This window comes from Mus musculus, chromosome 16 (genome assembly GCF_000001635.26).
Source record: "Mus musculus strain C57BL/6J chromosome 16, GRCm38.p6 C57BL/6J".
In the NCBI taxonomy this organism is placed as follows: Eukaryota; Metazoa; Chordata; class Mammalia; order Rodentia; family Muridae; genus Mus; species Mus musculus.
This window is the reverse complement of record NC_000082.6, coordinates 72,960,000-72,981,535: the sequence shown is the minus strand read 5'-3', so window position 1 is coordinate 72,981,535 and position 21,536 is coordinate 72,960,000. Positions and strand designations below refer to the sequence as shown.

At 39.6% G+C, this 21,536-nt stretch overlaps 1 protein-coding gene across 15 annotated transcripts in view; it reads right to left on the bottom strand.

Moving 5' to 3' along the window:
* The window catches only part of Robo1 (roundabout guidance receptor 1), a 1,019,974-nt gene that overhangs the window by 65,956 nt on the left and 932,482 nt on the right, over positions 1 to 21,536 (bottom strand). For all 15 annotated transcript variants that reach the window (XM_006522960.4, XM_006522963.4, XM_017316894.2 and 12 more), the window contains 9 exons: positions 21,331 to 21,455; positions 19,211 to 19,382; positions 11,164 to 11,369; positions 9,475 to 9,556; positions 9,160 to 9,328; positions 8,899 to 9,065; positions 3,729 to 3,850; positions 2,745 to 2,976; positions 1,570 to 1,691 (listed from right to left, as the gene is read on the bottom strand). In XM_006522960.4, coding sequence (XP_006523023.1) covers positions 1,570 to 1,691; positions 2,745 to 2,976; positions 3,729 to 3,850; positions 8,899 to 9,065; positions 9,160 to 9,328; positions 9,475 to 9,556; positions 11,164 to 11,369; positions 19,211 to 19,382; positions 21,331 to 21,455 — 1,397 coding nt within the window. The remainder of the gene's footprint in view (positions 1 to 1,569; positions 1,692 to 2,744; positions 2,977 to 3,728; positions 3,851 to 8,898; positions 9,066 to 9,159; positions 9,329 to 9,474; positions 9,557 to 11,163; positions 11,370 to 19,210; positions 19,383 to 21,330; positions 21,456 to 21,536) is intronic.

Below are 21,536 nucleotides of genomic sequence, written 5' to 3'. Positions count from 1 at the left end.
GAGCTCTAGTGGTGGGCTTACAGGCATGGGACACTCTTCCCTTTTGCCAATGGTTTCTGGGGGAACAAACTCAGGTCTTTCTTTCATGATGTAGGCACTTTACTGATGGAGCCATCTCTCCAGCTCCACTAAATCCTTTGTGTGTGTCTGATCCGCTTGTCCCTACCTCCTAAGAGCAGGCATTGCAGGTCTCACCAGTTCAGCTTTACCAAGTTGTTATTCAAAAAATTTATGTTTCAAGCCAGCAAGATGAAGGGGAAAAATGAAATCTTGGGGATTGTCCTCTTACTTTTCCTCATTCACCGTGATGCACGCACTGGAGACAGCAAATGTGTCCACCTTCCTAAGCACAGGTTCATATTCACAGATGCATATCCAGATGTATCCACCTTAGATACGAACCTATGCCACAGTACTAGCTAATAAGCAGAAAATCATGCAGGGCATCATAGGAATTGATAAGTACTAAGTAATAACAGTGATAGTAAGCAATATTAAGTAATATACATATAATTATATATAAATTAAATTAATATATGAATTTAATTATATTAATTAAATTATATTTAAAATATGTTTATGTATAACATATATCTAAAAACCTGAGTTAGAATATATATATATATATATAAAACTATAAGTTACAGTTAAAGTTTGGTTTCAGGAATGTTGTTGACAAGCACACCTTTATTTTCAATTGCAATTAAATCTGTCAGCTACTAGTAGTTCACCACTGCACGAGAGTAGAGATTTCATCCCTTGCTACAACAGATTCATTTCTAGGCTAAGCTTACACTCTTTTAGTAAATCTGAAGTGCCTGACTTTTTTATTTTGTTTAGAATGAGTCCTCACAAAAACTATCCATATTCGCGAGCAGTGATATTATTACTTCACAGGACAAGTAATCCAGAGTCCCTGGAGAGAATCACGTGAGAATGTCTCACGCGTATTAGACATGTACAGCAAACAAGATTTATAGACAAATCTCTGAGATTTGATTTCGTTTAGAGTCTAAAAACTCATCACAGAAGAGAGAAATCCACCTATAGAAAAACCAACTTTCCAACCTAATTGCAAGGTTCTACATTTTACAGATGTCAAGAGAAAAAAGAAAATCTTTCTTTCTCTCTCTCTCTCTCTCTCTCTCTCTCTCTCTCTCTCTCTCTCTCCCTCCCTCCCTCCCTCCCTCCCTCCCTCCCTCCCTCTCTCTCTCTTTTTTTCTTTCTTTCTTTCAATGTTAAACAGCATATGCGTATGTTCCCTAGATTAACTCAACTCTGAGTGATATAATTATGACACGATTTGGGGAGAAAAAAGATTATAAATATTTAAAATCTCTATTTCTAAGTGATTATACCAACAAATATTAACGGAGCACTTATTTTTTCTTTCCAAATAGTTTTTCTAGTATAGACAATTACTCCAAAATCAGTATGCATAGAATTTAGGAAGTAAAATTCGGCAGTTTGACCAGCAGATGGCGACAAAGACCCATCGACAATGTATCCAGGCTCCTCTGTGAGAGGTGAGGGCTTCCTGTCCATGAATTTACTGAGCTTATTTCTTACCTTATATTCTTGGACCATTCCATTTTGTGTGTCTTCAGGAGGCGGTTGCCAAGTGACCAGGATTGCAGTCCCATTTCCATCATTCTTGGATACAGTTACACTTCGGGGAGGGGCACTTGGTGCTATTAAATTGTCATAAAAAGTAGATTGTAAGAGTGTGTATCACATAGAAAGCACACAGTATTTTAAGGCACACGGGTAAATATACAGATGTTGCATGTTTTAAATATGGGTACCACCCAATGCTAAAGGGCTCCAAACTACAAGAATTCTCCAAGTCACACTAAATCACTCATACTGTGAATTTCTCATGACCAATTACAACCAGAGCACACAGCAGCTCAGCACAGGGCAGTGGGGTGATCTGCAAGCCAATGTGTTGCCTTGGCAAGCTGGACCACGTGACTTATATCCCTGGATCCTAAGGTGGAAGGAAAATAATATTCTCTCTGTGCCTATACCTGCACACATGCACACATATGCACACCAGTAATACAATTTTTTTAAAAAGTTAAAAACACCCCTAAGAAAACATCTGTTCTGTTTGGCCTGTATCTCATACTTTCTCCTTAAATTGTACAAAGTTAAGGAAAAAGAATGGTAATCTTTTTACATCTAATTATAGCGTATCATGTATAGAGTAAGTTACAATTAAGAGGAATGTCTGCTTTCCCTTTGCTTGTTGGTTTGTTTTAAAGTGCTCCGTGGCATGGAACTATACTTACGTGAATGCTGTTTTTTAGTTTTTGGTTATAGGGTGGGGAATCCTGGTTTGCCAAGAACTAAGGGATTTCCTAGTATGAGGCACCCTCTGGAAAGTCCGGGCAAACCCAGATATTACTCACATTCTCTCCACACCATTAACATAAGCTCCAGTGAATAAAAAAAAGCAAGCGAATCCGGAACAACTCTATCTCTGAATATGAATTTTAGTAATGCCATTAACATCTCCGCACACACGTTCTGCAAGGCACGACTAAAGCAAGTCACTTACGTTTACCAGAGCATTTTGTCCTTCTACGTGGTGTAAGTAAACACACTCCCATACCAAAACATTTTAATATTACATGGGTTAGTGATGACTGTCACCATTCATGGCCAAACAACTTCCATTAATTTAAAAGCCCAGGAAACATTTTTCATGTGTGCAGGGAGGCCCACTTCATCGTACTTGCCTTCTTCTAAGGTTTTGGCAAATTTGATTTCACTGTCTGCTCCTTGAAACTCATTAAAAAATGGGCGAGCCTTAATCTCGTAGTTGACGCCTTTTCTGAGATCGGGGATCACCACGCTGTTTTTCGTTGGCGTCCTCACTTCAAAAACTAACCACTCCGATTCACCATGGCTGGCTCCAGATGGGCGGTAGAGAATTTTATAGCCTTGAATATATTGAGATTGTTGGTCCACCTATTACAATGACGAATAAAAAAGGAGTTAGTCCCACTGTTTGGACTGTCTCACTGCAAGGAATAGAAAGAAACACAGCCTAACAAATATCATAGAACCCCACGGGACTCCTCTGGTGCGGATTTCTAGTGCATAGCTCTAAGGTGCCATTAACGTCTACGGTGTCACCATTCTGTGTCTTCATACTCGGAGGCACAGAAACAGGAGACTTCATTATGGCTGGCACATTATATAAGTGACATGGGCATCTTACGGAAGGTGTTCTTCTTCCATTTAGGCTTTGAAAACCCAAGACTGTGAAGTTGGGAATGGATGGGACGGTGGGAGTGTATCTGGGAAGTGTTAGCAGAAGGGGTAGGGGGTAAATGTGACCAAAATACACTGTACATATATCTAAAATTATCAAAGAATTAATAAAAATTATGTAAAAACTCCACTTGACACTACCTGGGAGTATTTCTGTTTTAAAAAAAGTATGTGTGCTAATGTGCATGTCACATGTCATTGTATTCAAACACTTTATGATTTAATATATATACATAATACATACATATATATTGAATATATATAATATGTATGGCTTCTTTAGCTTGTTTAGTAATCAAGTACAGTTGCTAGATTAAGCAAAGTTTGCATAATAAAATTAACATTGGTGTGGAAGTGAAGAACACCTATGTAAACTCCTTATGTATGATAATCTCACAGAGATCCCCTGATTATTAAAAATGATTACAAACATTAGCACAACTCACCGTCCAGTGCACTTCGACTGAGGAGGAAGAAAGGATGGTCGGGTTGTGCAGATGTAAGACAACATTCCCCAGTTCTCTTTGGACCTGCTTGTGGTCCACCCCTTGGCTGGTTGGTGGGACATCTGTAATAATTCAAAGAACACACAACTCAAGTCTGGCCCCATTCGCTGCTAACTGCATGAAAGGCAACTCTCAGAAGAGAAGAATGCGTGGAACCGTGAAGGCAGCCTGAATACAATTAAAAAAAATATGCCCACCTTTGTATGTGTGCGTGTGTGTATGTGCGCTTATGTGCATGTGTGCGTAGGGGTGTGCGCATGCACATGTGCGTATATCTGCAGGGCCAGGGGAGGGCATCAGGTGCTCTGATTTATCACTCTCTGCCTTATTCCCTTGACATGGCATCTCAGCCTGGAGCTAGGTTGACAGTCTGAAAACTCATCAGCGATCCTCACTTCTCCGACCATTCCCCATAACCACAGGACTGTGTGGTCACGGTTGGCCTTTTTATGTGGACGCTGGGACTCAAACGTACAGCCTCATGCTTTCAGGGCGAGGGCTCTTAGCTATCTCTCCATCCATAACGGCTTAACCTTTTCATCGGGATCAGATGAAGAGAAACAGAAGGGGGGAGGGGAGAGGCAGAACACGTAGGAAGCCCATGAAAGCCGAGAAGGGCAAGAGGCAAAGATAACAGTGGCAAACAGTAATTTTTAAGAGAGCCTCATACCATGTAATGATCATTACACTGCTGAGCCTTAGGGCATGGGGCTGACTCTGAGTTTGATTCAGCCCTCTGTCCGGATCCTAACCATTCAAGGAAGAAAGGGGCAACGAATTGCAGCTGAGCCCATGGGGGAATGCAAAGCTTGCAGACAGTCAGGGGAAACTGAGCGTGGAAGGCAGCTGAGCGCACATCTCCTAGGAGAGACCTGGGTCTCTTCCCAACTATCTTCCCAGCGGATGGCACAGACACGCTGCACAGGGAAAGCCACAGAAGCTATGGTGAAGGTCTGATACCGCAAGTCTGGTTAGGTGCGAGACAAGCGCACTTACCACCATTTTCATTGACAACGGTTTAGCTTACTATATTGTATGGGAGATTTAATAATGGGTTTGCAGTCTCGTAAATACTAAAATGTTTCAGAGGAGACGAACAGCACAGTAAGAAGTGAACAGCCAATAGGGTCCAATGTTGTACTATTGGAGCGGGGGTGTCACGGAACTGTTTACTAAATTTATTTAACTCTACTCAGAAAAACTGCCTATTGCGAAAGAGGCCTTCTTATGTACAGATGTGTTTCTGTTTCAAACAGTAAAAGAAAATGCACTGTAAAGAACAATAAAATATTAAGATTTGAAAGGGACTATGGAACTAATTAATAGACTATTATATTTTGACATATGCAGTTTAGATGTTACAACCTAAAAAAAAAAAACAACAATAAAAAACCAACCAACCAACCAAACAAACAAACAGACAAAAAAACCCCAAACCAATACCAAACCAAAATGGAAAAAAAAAATCGAAAGTTTGCTAAATGATCAAATACCCCTGTCCCAGGATAGGAAAAAAGAAAAACCATGAATATTTAAAAAATAAAATTTGTGGAATTCAGAGAACCAAGATGAATGGAAGAAAGGATAGAAGGCTCAATCACTATTAAACATTTGTGCCACCTGGATGTCTGCATGCCCCACCTAAAAATTAAGTTTATAAATAAGGAAAATGGTGGGACACGATGGCACACACCTTTAATCCTAGCACTTGGAAGGCAGAGACAGGTGGATCTCTGTGAACCTGAGGCCAGTCTGGTCTTCATACTGAGTTCAGGACAGCCAAAGCTACACAGTGAGTCCCTTTCTGAGAACAAGCAAAACAAAACAGAACCAAACCAAAAATAAAGAAATGAGCAAGATCATAAAAAAATAACGACACTAGGATAACTCCTGACCCCGCCCTTTCCCCATTTCCCTATACCGTCATCCCAGTGCTGACTTATACCAAGCAGACAGTGCTAGGGAGAAAACATCCAGTCATTACAAGGCCATCTCAGGCACTTTATCTTTTCTCTCTGTTCTCTCCATGGCTGCTCTGCTAAAACACCAACTTCAAGGAGAGAGGGAAGCAGATGGAACAGGAAAAGAGAAATAAACCCTGGAGCAGTCTGAGTGCCTTCCCCTAGGGAAACCACAGCTCACATGACTTGGGGAAGACAGCACCCTCCCATCAGCCCAATCCAGGGCCTTATGCACACTAGGCAAGAACTCTATTACGTGTCTGAGTTGTCACACGGATGCCAAGGACTGGGCTCAGGCTCTCAAACTTGAGTGGCACACTCTTATATAGTGCTCTTTCTCTCCAGGCCCATACTGGTATTCCTGATGAATCCTATGTAATATTCCATATGTGTTCATTTCCATTAAAAGTTAAGGCTCAAGAATTGCTCAAGGATAGGGCCTACAGAGTCAGAATGGCATTGCGTGCCGACAAAACCCACACAACCTCTATCTGACAGCCACACAGCTGATATTCCTCGCAGAACCAAATGTTGCCAGGTTCATTGCCAGGTTTGTGCTATTGTCACGTAAGATGGTAAGAAAGGGATCTCATAGTCTTTATGTGTTTGTTTGTTTGTTTGTTTGGTTGGTTGGTTTTGGTTTTGCCTTAGGCATATCAAGATTCTTGAATTTCTTTTATTAGGATTGATTTTTCAGTCATTCATTCACCACGTGTTGTCACTGGTCTCCTCTGAGCAGACTAAGGAGTCAGGGCTGGGGTTAGAGCTCTTGGGTAAGGTATGATCTTGTGACTATGAGAGCCTGGGTTTGATTCACAGGTACAGTTCCAACCCAAATAAAACAGAATTTTAAGAGTCAACCTGCAAAGGTGGTGCTCACATCCAGGGCATTACGTAATTCATGGTCTGACCAGTTCAAAATACAGGGGGAAAGATGACTTGATTCTGACATATTGCTGAAAAATCCCAGTAAGGGTGAACTTTGTTCAATTGGCAAGCACACCATTCAATGAACACAGACAGATCTCAGAGTTGGTTTCAACTGGAGTCTGCGCACTTCACTGAACCCCAACGAACACCCCCTCCTTAAGCCAATCCACTCATCCCAGCCTTTTATAGCAATTTTTTTCAGACCATAATTCAAGTACCAGATTTTTTAATTTGCTCTATTAATTTTAATCTTGTTAGTGCTGGCTCATCATTCCGAGATGTCAGGATATATTTAATTGATCCTCTCATTTGGCTTCATTTGCTAATTTTTGTAGTGTTATGATAGCTGAATTTTCTATGAGCCTTCTTGATTCTTAGTTTAGACGCTGAAAGAAACACATGTTTGCTATGACTTAGGAAAAGTCATAATAATATTAATTGTTGTTAATAATTAGTAACAATCCTTGTCAACTCTAGGGAAGGGAGTTTAGTTAGCCCCATCTCATACTCGAGGAGATAGGATATTTAGGACTGATCAACTTGCTAAGCACCACATGGCTAGACTGAGGAGATGACAGGAAAATATCCTTTATTTCAAAATGGTATGTATATTTCTCTAGATAGTCTCCTGGTTGACATAGATTCATTTTCTTATACTGTTTTACTAACTATGCATCTGAAGGAGGCTGTTTTAGCCCAAAGAAAAGGAAAAACTATCTTCATAAAACATATGAACAACATTATCATTTGCAAATGAGACTAGCATTAAGTCGGTCAACAACACTGGCATTTAGATTCCACTGGACAGAGACAGAGGGTAGGTAGGTAGAAACTTCTACTTGGGGAGGGAAGTTTAAATTCAGTTAGAAGCTGCTGTAGTTTCTACATTCTTTACAAATGCATATCTGATATGGCAAACCTCACACTGCCTCGAGGCAGGCTCCAAGTCTATTAGAGCTCCTGAGCAGGTGACTCACACTAGCAAATACAGGCATCTGGGTGTGTTGAATTCAGTACACAAGGAACAGACATGGGTGTGTTCCGAGCCTCGGCTTTACTCTCTCCGTGATTTCAAAAGCAAAGAGTGCTCCCCAAACGACTATCTAGATGGACTCCAGGAGCTTATGAAACACTACTGTCCTCTGCTCGCCCATACAAAGAAGAAAATTGTTGAAGTCTTTCAGGCGCTCTGTGTGTAACTTGTTTCTCGCATTATAACTACTCCATGCTTTTTTTTTCTCTGGAAATGTTAACTCGGAGATAATGCTCTTGTGTGTGGGGAGACAATTTTACATTCCTAACCACCTCTAGAGTCACTCTTGCTAAGATAAAAGCAAGTGTATTTTAATTATAATGATATTAGGTTTAAAGAAAAGTTAAAGATGGATTCCAATAAGTATAACTTTTCCTTCAAGGAGAATACGAAAATAGCATTTTCCTTCAAGGAGAATATTAAAATAATAGAAAGATTAAGAGGGTAGACAGGAAATATAATCTATCAAATGATGAAAATAATTTCAATCTACAAAAGATGCAAAGGAACATAAATTGAAAAGGACGTCCCAGTGAGGAACATTTCTGATTTCCACGTGGTAGTTGGCTTCCAACAGTGGGCTTTGATCTCTCATTTCTTCCTAGCTTTCATCAAAATGTATGATATTTTCCATTTAAAAGTTGCATAGCATGCCCCACACAATAAAAATGAGAAACTAAAACCACCAAAGCCCCACAGTATTTCTTTCATGGCTTCCAGGATGTTGACTACACAGAGACACCAAGACAAAGTTTCGAATACTCGCCTACCTCTGGATGATTTTCCCATGACATGAGTTAACTGGGGTAGGAATTCTGAAAACTCATTTTGGAGGTTATGTGAACTGAATTTTGGCCGGAATAAATTTACTCGGTTTTAAATACAATCGTGGTAGGATTAAGATACTTGGCTTAAAATTCACAAAAAATTGAAAAGACTATACAAATAGAATCACATCACGGGATATTTTTAGTGGATTTAAGAGGAGCAATTCCGTGTGTTATCAATCTTGATATTCTCAATTCAGAAAATCACAGTTTGTGTTGTGCAGTAAAAAAAAAAAAAAAAAAGTTTGCAAATGTGCTGCCTTAGGATGTAACACACACAACACACACATATCACACCAAGATAATGATAACATCTAAGGACAAGTAGGTGTTTCAGGCCTCAGGCAATCAGTCATTACCTTGCGTTTTCACTGGATCTGATATTTGGCTTGGATCACTAATTCCATAGGCATTTGCTGCCCTCACCAGGAAAAGGTAAATGGCGTTAGGTTTGAGTCCTTTGATGGCAAATGTTTCTGTTTTCACATTTTCTGCCGCCGTCTGCCAGCTGCTACCAGATGCATGGCTAAGGAGAGATACATTGGTTAGAGCAAGAACATTGGATGCCCCAAGAAGGGGGGGGGGCTTGCATGTACCCCTTTGTGACCCTCTCACCCTACCTGAAGGCTTCTATAATATAAGATGTTGGGGTTGCTCCTGAGTTCAAGTTTGGCTGCCACGATAAAGTGACCGTGTTTTTGCTGACATCTGTAACTTCGGGCTTTGAGGGGGCGCTGGGGATTAAGTTGGGGTCGGTGGGTCTTGGGGGTTGAACTGGAACCCCAAATTCTAACAAGAGTGGAAGGAGAAAAAACAGTTACACATACAAAAACTGGCACAGGAACTCGGGCAACACATTCACTTGCCTTCCTGGAGACCAGGACATTGGCTTTGTTTGTCAAAAAAAAGCCTTAAGAGGAAACGTATGAATTTACCCTGGACTTCGATGTAAGCGCTCCACGTGGCCTCACCGCTGGGGGTCGATGCGGTGCAGGTGTACCGACCCGTGTCACCCAGCTGTGAAAGCACACAGAAAAGAAATATTTGGAATCATCAGGCCTTTCTGGGCTGGAAAAACAATTACAGGTTTGTCAATAGCCCTGGAATACAGATAACTAAATTAAAATCTTTGAACCAGAAATGCCCCTGTAACTGAATGTATTTTTTTTTCTTGAAACATAAAGGAAAATATTGCATGAAGATAGAAATAAAAGAGCCTTTATATGGTTATCCTAAATGTGTAAAATAGATAGATAGATAGATAGATAGATAGGTAGAACTTTAACAGACTAAGTTTAGCATAAAAGATTAGGAAAAACCAAATTACATAGTATCTTCTTAAATTGGCCACTCTATGCCCCTCCCCCTTTATTCTAACACTTAAGTCAGTGTCAGACTTGAAACCAAAACCCTTGATGAAACAAGCATTCTCCCTTCTGAAAACTGAAGCCAAAATCAACTCTGGCTCAACCTAGAACTGGGAGCATCATGCTAATGCCGTACCCTTCTGATTAATGTAACAACTCTAATCTTCAGATAACATTGTCATCTGGCTCTGTGGAGAGCAAGAACAAGGTTGCAGTGGTTGCCACCAAGAGGCACAACACCGCAACTCCCGTGGCACACAAAACCAATGGCAATGTTGATTCCCAACTCCAAAGAAGCCACCCACGATACTGATGCAGACAATGGAAATGACTGCTCATTGCTGCCCAATACTCTTGTTTCACATGCCTTCAAAGCTTGTCTGAACAAGACCGCAAAAGCAAATCAAAGTCAGGACAATGTAAAAGAGTCCCGATGGAACAGATAAGAGATGACCCTGGACGGTAAATCCCTACATTTGTTTCCACCCATCTGTGGGCTGTTTAATCACGTAGCATTCTGATGTGAAATGTGCACTGAGTTAGTGCGTGGCTTTATAAGCGCTTTCTATGTGTATGATATTCTGAAACTGCAAAATGTTGGGCCAAATAGTTATAATACTAGAAAATTTACCTTGCTGGTTACTTACAAAATGCTTGCATTCTCATTCTCTCTCTCTCTCTCTCTCTCTCTCTCACACACACACACACACACACACACACACGCACGCATACACACATACATGCACACACACACACAAATGCACACACACACACACGCACGCATACACACACGCGCACACACAGATGCACACACACACGCACACACACACACATACACACACACGCACACACACATGCACACGCACACACACATGCACACACACACGCGCACACATACACACACACACACGCATACATTCACACACACATGCACACACACGCACACGCACACGCACACACACACACACACAGAAGGTATATTCTCTCTCTCAGGTCCCTAATTACTTTCCCCAATATGTCTTCCAAAGCCTGCCTTCCTTCTTCATAAGACCTTAAATTACTTGCCATAATCTAAGTTATGAGTCAAATTACCCCAAGCAGGCTCAGCGGCATGTCTGAACAAACCCTGCATCCCATTAAAATGTATTAGTATTTGTATTTCCTATTTCATCTAGGGGACGGGATTTCAATGCTAGTTGCTGCCTATGAGAATCAAGTGGGACCAAGCAGGCAGCCCACGACGTCTTTGCAAGTTACCTTAGCGTAGCGGATCTGCAGCACGCCACTCTCCAGCTGTTTGATCCGAGAATCTTGGGTTGAAACAAGGACTCCATCCTTCCTCCACAGAATTGTGGGTGCTGGACTGCCTGTGGCCACACAGCTGAGGATTAAAGTGCCATCCACTGCTACAGTCTGATTCACAGGACCTTGCCGAATGACTGGGGGAGGCCGGTCTGCAATCACTGCCAAAAGAAACAACAGGAAATAGATTTCTGCAACTGGAAGCAATTTTCTAATCATCTGAGCAACAGCCATTGCTGTAGGCTTTTGAAAAAAAAAAAGAAAAAAAAAAAAAGAAAAACTAAAGATAATTAAACAAGTAATTAAAGTGGAGATATGCATTATTCAGAATGCATTTACATGATGCACTGATTAGGAATATTAAAATGAGATACAATGTACGCCTTTCAAATGACCAACTAGGTCTGCTGCATTATCTAGGGACTGATCTAAGTGTTCAGAAATTGAATAAAGGCTGTGGCTGGTGAAGAAGGCTCATAATGGTGAGAGCAGAATATTGTAAACATGAAGAAGCACAAGACACAGAACTGTTTAACACATTTATCCCATTGAAATGTACGAGACAGACTTCAATGAGTGAACCAAGGTTAACCTGATATCACAATTGTTTTGTCCCTAACAACCACCACCGTCACCATGAAATGAAGCTGACATGCAGAATGTTTGATGATTTTGAATTTTAAAAGGTGCGTTGGAGTTTCATTTATAAATAAATAGTATTGAACTTGCTGTCTTTCTGTCTTAGAATGGTCTCCTTCCTTCCTTCCTTCCTTCCTTCCTTCCTTCCTTCCTTCCTTCCTTCCTTCCTTCCTCCCTCCCTCCCTCCCTCCCTCCCTCCCTCCCTCCCTCCCTCCTTCCTTCCCCCTTCCTTAATTTCCTCCCTTTCTCTCTCTTCTTTCTTCTTTTGGGATGGTGTGTGTATGTGTGTGTGTGTGTGTGTGTGCGCACGCGCGCGCGCGCGCACGCTCGCGAGCGTGCATGCATGCATGCATGTGCATGCATGTGTTTGGGATATCTGCATTTCTGGGCATATGCATCCACATGTGTGTGGGGTGTGTGTGAGAGCACACACATGTGTGAGCGTGCATGCCTGCCCATGCATGTGAGTACAGAGTCCACAGGTTGATGTTGGGTGCCTTAATAGTGCTCTGCTTTGCTTATGACTCAGCCTCTTCCTGAAGCACAGATTTTAGGTTTGCCCAGTCCAGACAGCCAGCATGCCAGGAAATCCCCTCTGATCTCCTGAATGCTTGGATTACAGGCTCAACACCTCATCCACTCAGCTTTAACATTGGTTGTCGGCACACAAACTCCATCCTCCATACTTGTGAGGCAAGCCCTTTATCCACTGGGCAATGTCTAGGACTTTGGAATGATTTTTTTCTCTACTGAAATATATACACGGGTTAAAAAATAGCATCATCACGCTATAATAGTTTCAGAGTTACTGGAAAGTTACTCAATATCGTATTGCTGGTGGCTAATCCAGAGAGATACGTGAGTTTGATATCCAAGCTTGGCACACATGCTTAGAATAAACACACATGGCAAATGCATTCAGTCAATAGTGTGTGTTTTCTTTTAATTGAAAATATACTCTTTCCCATACCATATATTTAGCTTACAATTTACCCTTCTTCTCCTAGATCCACCCCACCTCCCCATCCATACAACTCCATGCCTTCTTCCTTCTTTGATTTATAAAACAGGCAAATAAAAGGATAAGCCAGGACAGAGACAAATAAATGTTAGAGTAAAAGAAAAAGCACAAAGAAGCATATGTGCACACACAGAGACATAGCACTCATAAAACCTTAGGTCAGTCTATCTATCTATCTATCTATCTATCTATCTATCTATCTATCTATCTATCTATCTATCTATCCATCCATCCATCCATCCATCCATCCATCCATGCATCCACCCACCCACCCACCCACCCATCCATTTTTCAAGACAGGGTTTCTCTGTGTTGCCCTGGCTGTCTTGGCACTCACTACGTTGACCAGGCTGGCCTCAAACCTGGAGATCCATCTGTCTTTGCCTCACAAGTACTGGGATTAAAGGCACCACCACATAGCAAGACTGTTTTTAATAATAACTTAAACCTAGTGAAAAAGGACTAAAGAAGAAAAATTTTATTTTAATTGAATAAAATTATTGTAAAATGTAAAACACTTGAAAACTGTTATGTCTTAAAGTCACTATTTTATTGAGACTCTAACACAAGTATAGAGAAAGAAGCACAAAATTAGAAAAACGTTCCCATCTCCTGATTGAGACAGCTTAGCATACTTAGCATGCTTAGATTTCTTTAAAATGAATTCAAGTTGTTTGTTTAATTTCAGGAAATTGTTTTCAATTATTAAGCTTTAAAATTCTGGATGTCAGAGTTTAAGAAAGAAAAAAAGATGCAAATATATGAGAGAGAATTCTAACAAGTTGTCTGACTGAAGGAGTCTGGCTGCCAGAGGAGCTAAATTTTGGATGCATTAATTTGCGAATCTGGATGTGTCATGTTCAAAGTTTTATGCACCAAAGATTTTCACAAGCTGGAGTCACACTTCAATTTGTTCCTCGTTTATCATGCAATAATTATTAGTTTTATGCATTCCCATAAAAAGAAAGCAATTAAGTGAAATCAGCGGCTATGTGCTTGCACCCCACGCTTCCAGTTCTCTTCCTTGCCATCTTTCCTGGTGTGAAGTTTGCCAGTAGAGCGAGGAAAGGAGAAAGCTGAATTTATAAGCTTGGCAGAAGTGTTTTCGATACCACACTGAAGGGAAAAGGAAGCCAACAATTCCTTTACTCGGGCTTTTAAACATCCTCTCTGTAATATATACGGAGGCTTGCTAAAATCAAATTGCAGATTCTTCCTGGTAAATCCACTGGGCATTTATAAGACCACCTATGTTCCACTGATTATCAGTACGGATACATATTTCCAGACATTAATTGAATTAGCAACAGAGGGCTTCACTCCAATTGATTATCATTATGTCTAGCGCTAACATGGCTGACATTTGGTACTATTGCTATATTTAGAAGCCATCAAATGTCAGGGGTCTATTATAACTTAGGTCTGATTGCCCAGAGTTGCTTTATACAGTATCAGGTATACTTCCCCAATTCTACCCTAACCCGGTTTACTGATGGGTTTTCTTGCTGTCAGTTATGTCTGCACCATTTTTACTGTGGGGATAACAAAAACAAAGCAATAGAAAGACACTCCCAACATCTGCCATGTGTCTTGTGGTTAGTTTCTTAATCCCCAGTTTTCTGTGTCGCTGGCTTGTGTATATGTGTAGTGTGTGTCCTTGTGTCCTTAATGAGCATGAACATGCATGGAGAGAGCAAAGGTTGAATCTGGTCTCTTCCCTCATTGCTTTCCATGTTATTTATCAGGTCAAAGTGTCTTGGTTAATCAGGAGCATCCCAATACAGGCTAGGCTAGGTACCCAACCTCCCCCGGGGTCCTCTGTCACTGCCTCCTGAGTGCGGGGACTGCAGGGGGCTTTTACATGGGTCCTGAGGATCCACACTCTGGTCCTTACATTTGCAGGGATGCTTTTTACACTGAGCGTCTCCACATCTTTAAATCTATAAAATGAGGGCATCGTACTTGTTGGAACCAGCTCAGGAGCACCCAGTGGATACTGAGATGAAACAGTAGTCACGGATGTGCTTAGGGAACTCCCAAAGGCCAGACATTCTCATGTACTCTACAAAAGCTCATATGTCAATCAGAGCTGGAAATATAAGATTTCATTAAACCACTTTCATAGGTCCAGGCCCAGAAAACAAATCCACAGAGGGTTCACCAATGGGTGTAACATACTAATGGAACGCTTTAGTTTGTATCAACACATATGGCCCATTGATAGGTAAAATCTAAACCTACAGATTGTAAGGCAGATTTCAAAACAGTGTCTAATACCTTACACTGGAATTATGCAAGAGACATATCAGGCTCTAGTAGAGAGAGTGCAAGAATTGGAACAGTGTAATGAAGTGAGTCATGGATTGTCACTCTAGTTACAGAGTGGTTCACGTATGAAAAATGTATATGTGTAATCAACGAACATCCAAGTAAATATGTCAATTGACATCTATTTTCAAGGGCTTTAAAGAGCTGTCTATTGAAAATGGAAGATTTTGGGGATACAGTATTTATAAATATTCCTTTTAGGAATTAGGGACCAAAACTTTAAAGTCAAGCGACTTGTCTAAATACAAAAGGAGCTGGAGAGCAGTCTTGTTTTACTGCGTACCAGACTTATCACAGGTGTATACAAGTGGTTTTAAACATTGTTGTTGTTTGGTAATCATTTTTCTTGTAATCTCGTAGTAAGCAGATCTAAATGTGTGCCTGCTTTGTACAATGTCAGTAAAGCTGACCCTCAGGTATAGGCATCGTACCATAGACGCTGCTGCTCCCTTCCTGCCGTAGCCTTTCTTCTGCCTTTCCCTTATTGTGTTTGCCAACAATACAGACGGTCAAGAAGACAAATCAAATCATGTGGAGAAGGTGCTGTGTCTGCAAGCCAGGTCAACAGACTAGGCAGTATAAAAAGATTGACATTGCCAGGATTCACTATGATTATGGCCATAGCTAAAGGACAAGTCCACGGGGGTGTGTGTGTGTGTGTGTGTGTGTTTACTGTGCAGGTCAGAGCTCTACTTTGGGTATCTTCTGCTATTGTGCTACACATTTTTTGAGACAGGTTCTCTTGTGAACCTGCAACTCTTTTATTGACAAAACTGGAAATTGGTCTGCCTAGTTCTGAGTTTGCAGACCTGTGGCCCTGATGGGATTTTTATGGGAGTCTGGGGGTCCAAACTTAGACTCACAGGCTTATACAACAGTTAGTTTATGGAGTGAGCCATTTCTTTGTCCTAAAAAGTCTTTGCTTTTAATTATGAGAATAGAGATACTTGGAAAAAATTCAGCAGTTTTGTTTATCTTACTTTATAGATAGCCATATGCAATTATAAGCATATGAGCAATTTTTAAAACTCTACTTTCTATTAGGTGGTCCTCACGGTTGTGATCTAATGGTCATAATGCCCAGCATGTACCAGAAATGCATTGTCAGTGTAACTTACAAGATGTGTCATAGGCAAGGATAAGATACTGAAGTTTTATGACAGTGACAATCCCGGTTTTTAATTCTCCCTAGGAGCTAGCTGTTTTGTTTTTTGTTTTTTTGTTTTCTTCCTGATACTCAACAATATCTACTAAGCATCTATCATGTTACATCTGGGGTGGATACTAGGCAAATATTCACTTGACTAACCAGAAAATGGCTCAAATTTCATGAAACTTGGACTGTAATGAATAACAGAGGAACACACAAGATACAGGGTGAGACATATGGAATTATGGGATAAATCTGTGTACAGATGGCAGGGATGGGGGCATAGGATTCGTATTTAGTGGGTGAGGGCAAACTCCCGGCAGAAAGTGAAATTCAAGGTAGTATAAATACGCAACAAGGGGAGACACAGAAGCAGCACTACCCAGAGAGGCACGTAAGCAGCGTGGTACTCAGAACGGAGTCTCTGGAGTGTCAAGTGTGTACTGTACAGCACACTGAAGGACACTAAACATCCCGACACCTCCAGGACACTCTTCAAAAATCGTCCCCGAGAAAGCCGCCAAATTCAGTGTTAGCTACAGAAGTCCAACTCAACTTGGAAAACTGAATGTTTTTCATTGAAATGAAGCATAAAGAAGAAATATGTCCACAGTTAAAATCTACGCACTACACAATGAAGATAAGAAAGGGAGACAAGGGGTGCATAATATATATAATTTCATTTATAAATAAAACATGTATATGTTATATCATTTATATATAGCCTCTGTATGAAGAAGTAAGATCTTTTATTTTCAGCTGGTAGATATTGTATATAAAAATTTCAGGGTAATTTACTAAAACATAAAAAAATGAAGGACTTTATCAAAGTTGCTTGATGAAAAGTTAATACACAAAAATTTAACTGCATAAATAAGCACATTCTTCCAACCACTCAGAAATGGAAAGTTTAAATTCACACAGAAACACATGAAAAAATCAGCTGTAATTAGAAAGTATATGCAAATTTATATTCTGAATACAATGACATTACTGAGAGATATTAAAGAAAAACTGAATAAACTGAGATGTGTATGGGAAATACATGATTTCTGGGTGGATGAATTCAGATTAGGAAGAATCGAAATAAAAAACCTTACAGCTTTGAGTACAGTATGTAGTCTTTTATAAAAACAGATTCATCTATTTATTTATGCACATGAACGCTCTATCTGCATCTACCTCTGTGTGCCAGGAGAGGGCATCAGATCACACTATACATGGTTGTGAGCACCATGTAGGTTGCTGGGGATTGAACTCAGGACCTCTGGAAGAGCAGGCAGTGCTCTTTACTGCTGAGCCATCTCTCCAGCCCTGAGTAAGGTGTATATTCTTATCTGATTTTCTTTTTGGCCGGCTTAGCAAAACTAAAATAAGAAATTCAAAGCTGACTTGCATCAGCCTTTAAGACTGACTCTAAGCTATAATAACCAAGTCTATATGAAATAGAGCAAGGAGACCTGTAGACAAGAAAAGAGACTATGTATTGTGCAGTTATCCATGCTCATCTGAAGTTAAATGAAACGGCAATGGAGTTATATGCGGAAAGCATGGTCTCTTCTAGAAATAACGATGCAACGACTATTTTGTGTGCATTTAGTCCTTGGACTGGGGAGGCAGAGACAGCAGGAATTTGTGAGTGCCCTAGCCAGCCAGCCTAGTCTTTCTGGCCCTTTCCCAATCAATGAGAGACTCCCTCTTTATAAAACAAGTAGAAGGCACCTGAAGTGTCCTGTGGCCTTCACCTGCCTCACACATACATCCACTCATGAACACAGAAGATACACAAACAGCTCTATCAACCAGAAAGAAAGAATATCTAGCATCTTTTATGTCTGACTCTCTTCCTTCAATCTTGTACCATTGTCTGCCTGCAAAGACAATGAAGCGCTCGCTTCTTAGGACCTTTAATCTGCTGCTTGAATTAAAATTGCAAAATAATTTTAAGTTTTTAAATAAATTCAACATTGAAAACAAAAAGCATGCCATTGTGATTTTAAGGATATTTACAGTGATGCTTTCTTGCTTATACACCCACATACAAAAATGTACTGCATCAATATATATATTACATGATATACATATGTAAATATATTTATTATATATCTAGAATATATTTATTTAATCTATGTATAAGTATCTTAGCATGTACAGTAAATACATGCACATATATCTATAAATATTTCATATATTTACAGACCTTTTCTTTTATGAAATAAATATATTTTTTAAAAACTAAACTCTTATATCACAAATGTACATATATGTATATATGCACATGTATAAATATATTTATAAGCAATTTGTAATTTGTTCTATATTTTCATAAGATTACTACTTGTACTTTGTTGGTTGGAAATTTTTCTCAATTACCATGTCTTTATAATATATTTGGCAATAGCTGACCATGTTTTTAAGGAATTAATAAATAGGATAAATCAAGACTATGATGAAAGCCTATCATATCATTATCTGTCAGCTTTTGAATGAACAATCAATTCTTCTTCCTCATTTAGAGAAAATGGTAGAAACGTTGGGTCCTAGTGAGAGTCTAGAGACTCTACAAGACTGGGTCTTGTTTTACATTTCTCTGGAACTTGAAGACCTTCCTGTGCTCAGCTCTTCAGAATGAAATTATTTGTGCAGAATCTCTGTAGCTTTGGGAATCTGATCAATACTTAGACGTATAGCACATGGCAGAGGAAGAACAATAGAGTCGCTAAGTCGCTAGTGCACCGACACCCTCTTTAGTTTACTCTAAAATAACTAAAGAAGAGTGAGAAGCTTGCCCTGAAGATACCCACAAGGCGCTTTCAGACCCTAAACCAATCCGGATTATTCTGAAAGAAAGTATTTTACTTTACCATCAGTAACTTCCAAATAGGCCTTTGTGATGATACTTCCAGCAACATTTAAAGTCTGACAGATGTAGTAGCCGACATCAGACCGCTGGACGTTCGTAATGGTGAGGTCTCCTGTCTGCGAAACTGAAAATCGGCTAGAGGACTGTGGAGGCTGGTAGGAGAAAAGTAGATTCTGAAACCAGAATTAGGGGGGAAAGAATAGGAGCAGGTTAACCGCTAGGTCTGAAGAGCGTGGCGAAGTTAATGTGTACATTTGCAAATATATGTGTAGATATACACATATTCATAAACTAAATATCCTTTCACCACCACAAGCCATATATATATATATATATATATATATATATATATATATATATAGGCACATGTATAAATACATATTATTAAACATAAAGCATTTAGTACAAAGCTAAATGGAATATATGTAAAAAAAGTTAAAATTCTCAACACTCATGCATCTTCATAACCATCAGTTTGAGGATAATATTGAACATACAAGGAGATTAAATTTTGATAGACTAAAATATATTTATGCAAATGACAACAAAAATCTGGCAGTGCGTATGAATGGCTAATAGTACTATACATAAACAAACTGAAAATGTAAACTCATTCTGATAAACTACACTCAAGGATGCTATTTTGGCTCCATAACAAGCATTTCTTCCTGCTGTCTATCTCTACTGTTCTGGACCACTAATCCGTCACTTAGCAGTGCTGTATTGTGTTCTCCTGTTAAGAGAGAAGAATGCATAGTGTGGAGGTTTGGAAGTCCAGGTAGAATTGAACAAAAAGCAATTCCTTAGAAGTTTGTACTTCTCCTGTTGTTTTTTAGAAAACCAAGTATATAGACCTTTTTCTAACCAAGGATACTGCTTTACTTTTAAAGTTTTGGTGCTATTTAGCAAGAATCATTTTGTAAAGTGTTAGGTAAAACTCGGTGGAACAAGTTTTAATGACTCTATGCAAAACGATTTGCACTGTTGAGCCAAAGTAATTAAAAATTTTGAAAATTAATTCAGTTGAAGAGTCAAACTAGTAAAAAAGGATGTCTTGTGGATTACAATTTTTGCTATAAAGTTATTCTTGTATAATCCAATTTCAATTCTTCTTGTTCTATTAATTCTTGTCTTTTACTTGTTCTCAGCAAACTTAATTTTGTGCAACCAAATGGAGTATCTTAGAACCCACCAAGATATTAGAATTCAAATGATAGCCTACATGCTATAATCAAACTGATGTTTGTCAACCAGAACTAAAACAAACAAACAAACAAACAAACAAAAACATGGAAGTTGGTGGTACTGCCCTTGAAAGATCAGAGTTCAGTCAGTAAGCTATTTGCTTGCTCTTCATAAAAAAACTTTAGCAGGAGGACAATGGTATCCTTAACACTGAGTCAAGCAGCAATAAGACAGACCAAGAAATGACCATACTGAAAATGAATGGAATTAAGTTTTACAAGTAAGGTATTTCACCTTATTTAAGAAGGAAAAAAAATCACAGAGATGAGATAAGAAGGGATTTTAAACTCTGCTGTTGCTTTACGTATTACACTGATAATATTCTAGATTACAGAATGTTTAGAAAACACGATCTATCTGCAGGTAATGAGTACACATGATAGTTTTAAAGACTAGAGAGTACTGAACTCGAGGGGGCCTGACATTGATGCTAAAGGGAATTTTACATCATTTGGAGCTTCTGCAGAACTTACATAGACTCAAACATCTCTCTTTCATTTCCAATACACTTAAATCTGTTCATGTGTGACTCTAGATAGCGGCATAACAGAGAAGGCAATTGAGAGGCATATAGAGAGAATACACGAGGCTCTATTAGTGTGGACAGTTCCAAAGTAAAAGGAACATGTATATGGCAAAATGGTGGCTTATACACACCACTCTGAGTGTTAAAATGAGGCACTGACAATGGCTCTGAGAATTCATACGGGGACCCCTCTCTCTTTCCTCTTCATTCTAAATATTTCTGGGATTTTTGACTAATCCATTTCTTGCTCATGTGATTGGTGTCTCATTTCACAATACTTGGATTTTTCTTTGCAGATAACTAATACCCGTATTTTCTGTTTAAAAAAAAAAGGTAGAAAATGGTTATACCTGACTCCCCTCTCTCCTCCAAAAGATAGCTGGTTGAGGATTTCCAGTTGCTTCGCACTGAAACGTCACAGTTCTTCCCAAGGCAACCACCTGGTCCCGAGGTTTTACAACGAAATGTGGCGGCTCTAGAGAAATGAAACACAGGGAATCAGATCATGGCACCACAGTCCCTACAGGGTCCTGCCTTCATTTCCTACACCACAGTA